Source organism: Solea solea, chromosome 12 (genome assembly GCF_958295425.1).
Source record: "Solea solea chromosome 12, fSolSol10.1, whole genome shotgun sequence".
Classification (NCBI taxonomy): Eukaryota; Metazoa; Chordata; class Actinopteri; order Pleuronectiformes; family Soleidae; genus Solea; species Solea solea.
In genome coordinates this window covers 21,838,928-21,842,960 of record NC_081145.1, presented here as the reverse complement: position 1 = coordinate 21,842,960, position 4,033 = coordinate 21,838,928, and the positions used below count along the sequence as shown (strand labels likewise).

The following is a 4,033-nucleotide window of genomic DNA, read 5'->3' as shown; positions in this document are numbered from 1 at the left end:
CATATAAGGTAAAAAATATTACCCCCAAAAAACATGTGGTTGTAATCGTTACCTACACATCATCAGCTCTGGAGTAGCAATCATTACACCATTTCCACCACGCAGCACAGTTCACTTCTGTAGGTCACAAAATAAATAGCTTTTCCATTGTCAAACATTGAGAATTGTACCCAAAAAACTGATCCACATACTATCTTTTGGCACCCTTCTGGTGGGGTACCAAGCACAAAGGTCTGGCTCCTAAACGACGGAGCTAAAAAGCCATTGAGGGAAAAGTGCCAAAAAGTGCCACATCCTTCGAAGAAACTAAACAAAGTGGTGGATGTCCTCCATTGTTGCTCTTTGTTTACTACAGCACGTTCTTCTTCTTTGCAGGGATGGTATCGGTCTGATACTGGTCAAAATTTGATAGATAAAAATGTAAAAAAACAATAATATCCAAAAATCCTATATGTTAAAATGGAAATAAAAATCAGCAAAAGCATTTTAGTTCAGTCATGTTTAGGCTGTTTATTTCTTCCTTTCGGAAGGAATTTGTTACACAGGATTTCCAAATATGACTTGATTTTAAAAACATGGGAGACCACAGACAATATGTCAATATAAAATCCTCTGAGTCAAGATTCAAGAAAATCCCAGACTAACTGTGTCTTTGCAAAGGCATACGTTACCTCAGCAATTATATTTGTGTGTTCTCCTGTGCTTCCTCATGCCGGCACTAAAGCGAAACTTTTTTCCACAGACTGAACAACTAAACGGCTGCTCTCCTGTATGAATTAGCACGTGTTCTTGTAGATGTTGTTTCCGGGAAAATCTCTTTCCACAGTGGGAACAACTGAATGGCCGGTCTCCATTATGAGCCCTAATGTGTCTCTGCAGAGTCCCCTTTGAGGTAAAGTGTTTACCACACTTTGAGCAACTAAACTTTTTCTTGCCAAAAATTGATTTTTCCACAATTATGTGGATTTCTTTGGGTTTCGTATAAGTTGAACCTTGCTGGGTTGTGCTTTCCCTCTTTAACTCATCGTCACTATTATCGGTCTCATTTTCTGAGCCTGCAAACATCTGCTGTTCTGCAGACTCTTCCTCTGTGTTCTCCACCGTGGGTCTCTGATGAACCTCGGGGGACTTTGCTTCCTCTTTGTCATCTTCACTCTCCACTGAGACGGTAACAAATGGAATGTTGGTGATGTCAGCTTTGTTATCCTCCACAAGTCCTTCATACTGCTCTCCTTTCTGAATGCTCCACACTTCCTCCTGTTCCTCTTTAATGTGTAGAGGCTCTGGCTCCTGCAGTTGCTCTTGTTTAATTGCCAACACTGGTGCAAATTCTACAAGACAAAAAAACATCAGTCATGTGTTTTCAAATACAAATTTAAATTACATTTTGGTTTGGTTGTCATGCATTAGGAATGGAAAATCCGAAACTTTAGTGTGACAAAAGATATTTGCCATTATGCCATAATTACAGAATTATGGCAGAATAACACAAAGGCTGTAGTCCTACTAAGAAAGGTGATCAGACAACTTGCCAATTCCGAGTATACATGTGGAGGAGAAAATCGATTTATCTGCCGTGTACGCCCGACTCCACTTCCATGGGTGGCGCTGTATCTCCCTATAAACTAATGCATATAGAATTTCCTGTTGACCTTTACATCACAGAAAAACAAACAGTGAACAGCGAGAAGGACGGTGAGATGGATCGTACTGTGGTCCTGTGTGTTTCCTACCTGCTGTACATGTTAATCGTGATACAAATATTAGATGGAGCATGACTCTTGGGGTTGCTGTGTTGTCCGAACAAAGATGCCACCACTGCCATATGATGGTCACCTTCTACTTCCGGGTCAAAGACCGGAGAGGCAATTTTGGTGCATGCTCACTACGCCAAGTCCGACTCCAGTCCGACTAAGTGTAAACATGCAGGAGTAATCGGACTATGAATCACATTATCCAGGTATGTTAGTCCAACTAAGACTGGCTCATTTTTAGTTGGACCAACCTGTTTACGTGACATTAAGAAAACTGAATTATTATCTTAGTCCGACTAAAATCGGACATTTGACATGCATGGATATAGTTATCTACTGTTAACTGCAACAAAGGGAGGCCTTTCCACTCACTCACCATTCCCTAATGTATTATGGAACTATGGTAAGGACGCTCAATGTTTTCTTGTTTCTTGTTTGTTTATGTTCAAAAGTTACATACAGCTGTTTAAAAGTGAGTATTTTGACGCAACCCTATGGGCGATATATTACATGTTTGGCACTGAATCCTCACAGAGCAACGCTCCACCCCGTCCCCCCAAAACAGGTCCAAACTCCCTGCTTCGTTCCCACGTGCGATTGGTTGTTGTTTCACATATAGCAGCGTCATAATATTTACCCCCAAATGTCAACAAACGGGATCCGTAGTTCACGCAAGCGCACACACACATACATACATATGCACGCCGTGTAGGTGTCAACAACAGTGTCGGAACGAACGACTGCTGTGAACAAGTCCACGTACCAGCATTGTTTACAGGCCTCTTCCCGTCCTCCAGCAGCTTACGCTGACGTTCTATCTCGTCCTCGTACTCGGAGAGTGTTGTTTCCAACACCTTAAATATCTCCTCCACCGCTGCACTCAGCCGCTCGTTCAGCAGAGTCCTCAGAGTCCCAATTTTGCACATTATTCCAAAAGTAATCACGACAACTTTTAGTTAACCAGCCAACCAACAAGCTCGTAGTGCTGCTGCTGCGCTGTTCTACAGTTCCGACTGCAGACTGGGTCGCTCGAGACTGTGACGTCATATTTCTGCGCGGAGGGAAAGTTTACATAGAGTGTATATAAGTAAACTTAACAATCAAACATAAAAAAAATGATAAAGTACTTGAATTGTCAAAAAACAACAACAACCGTGTTGATAAATTAAAGATTTACCAGAAAATGCTAATGGTGTAGCAGTAGCTGTTATCTTCTGCCATTTTCTTTTCTTTTTTTTCTTACTAAATACAATTATGTTTCTTAAGGCGAAGTTTACGATGTAAACAGAGAACAATATCCTGTGACACACTTTGAAAAAGAAAGTGTGAGTGGAGGAGTCCTCATACGCACTAATACAATAATAAAAAAGAGGTATAGTCATTTAAAAAAGTAGAAAGTGAAGTATGGCATGTCGAACGTAATCACACAACGTAATACACACGTAATCAGCTTCAAGCACTGATGGCAAAAGCTTTATCACCTTTGTTACCAGCCTTAACATGTAATCGACTTGCAAGTGTTGGTTAGAGGATCTTAGGTTACTAACCCTGAAACAAAGAGAATGACTGACTCTGTGATGTAGCATGAGGCCAGACCACATTGCAAGCCATAAAAGTCATTTACAGCCACACAGAATCAGATGTAAGTAAATAAGCATAGTTTTTTTGTATTGTAAAAGGATAGTTTCCATGTGGTGACTTGGTTTTCAGTCGAAAGACAGCTTGCCCTACTACTGAACCACACACTCAGGTTCTCATGGACATGTTGTCTTTCATTTACTGAAAAGTGGGATGGACAGACACTTGCCGCATTTACAGTTGAATAAACTAATACACAAGGTGATATTCTTACCTGTGCTCATATAACAGGAAAAAGCATGATTGAAGATGTAAACGCTTTTAGTCAATATGTACTTCTCCTTTAAACAATAAAAAGTGACTTGGCAGAAGATTGTGAACAGTGTTCTGTGGTCCCGCAGCCTCTCTAATGGGTGACCCGCCAACAGAAGCAGTAAATTTCACTAATGACTTTTCAATGGTCTTTAATTCTCCATTTAGGAGGAGAGGAAATGTCAGGGCCGATGGAAAGGTTAATGTGACTTTCACCCACTAATAAACATGCATTGATCAAAGAACAATGCAATTAAAAGCTTTATTTTATTCACTGGACATACACACACGTCCTCGCACACACATATGCATGTGCACACTCTCACAGATATCACAGCGATTTCCCAATTAGATTTTCAATTTTGAACTAAATGGATGAAGTTAATGAA

General features: G+C 40.5%; 1 protein-coding gene across 4 annotated transcripts; it reads right to left on the bottom strand.

Annotated features, from left to right (window-relative positions):
* Positions 1–484: 484 nt before the first annotated feature.
* LOC131470118 (zinc finger protein 232-like) lies at positions 485–2,776 on the bottom strand. Of its 4 annotated transcripts, none has more exons than XM_058645686.1 (3): positions 2,518–2,776; positions 1,533–1,625; positions 485–1,331 (listed from the first exon to the last, which is right to left on the bottom strand). In XM_058645686.1, exons 1-3 carry the CDS (start codon positions 2,678–2,680, stop codon positions 673–675), a joined length of 915 nt encoding a protein of 304 aa, XP_058501669.1. In that variant the 5' UTR covers positions 2,681–2,776; the 3' UTR covers positions 485–672. The 4 variants fall into 4 exon arrangements, with proteins under 4 accessions (XP_058501669.1, XP_058501671.1, XP_058501670.1 ...); XM_058645688.1 differs by lacking the exon at positions 2,518–2,776 and adding an exon at positions 1,734–2,382; XM_058645687.1 differs by lacking the exon at positions 1,533–1,625.
* Between the last annotated feature and the right edge of the window lie 1,257 nt (positions 2,777–4,033).

What these genes read in the sequence shown, in the direction of transcription:
- LOC131470118 (XM_058645686.1), bottom strand. Translation starts at nt 2,680, where the DNA reads ATGTGCAAAATTGGGACTCTGAGGACTCTGCTGAACGAGCGGCTGAGT. An exon ending in GAGGCCTGTAAACAATGCTG is followed by an intron (nt 1,626 to 2,517) that starts GTACGTGGACTT and finishes TATATGCATTAG; the next exon opens with TTTATAGGGAGATACAGCGC. An exon ending in CACATGTATACTCGGAATTG is followed by an intron (nt 1,332 to 1,532) that starts GCAAGTTGTCTG and finishes TTTGTCTTGTAG; the next exon opens with AATTTGCACCAGTGTTGGCA.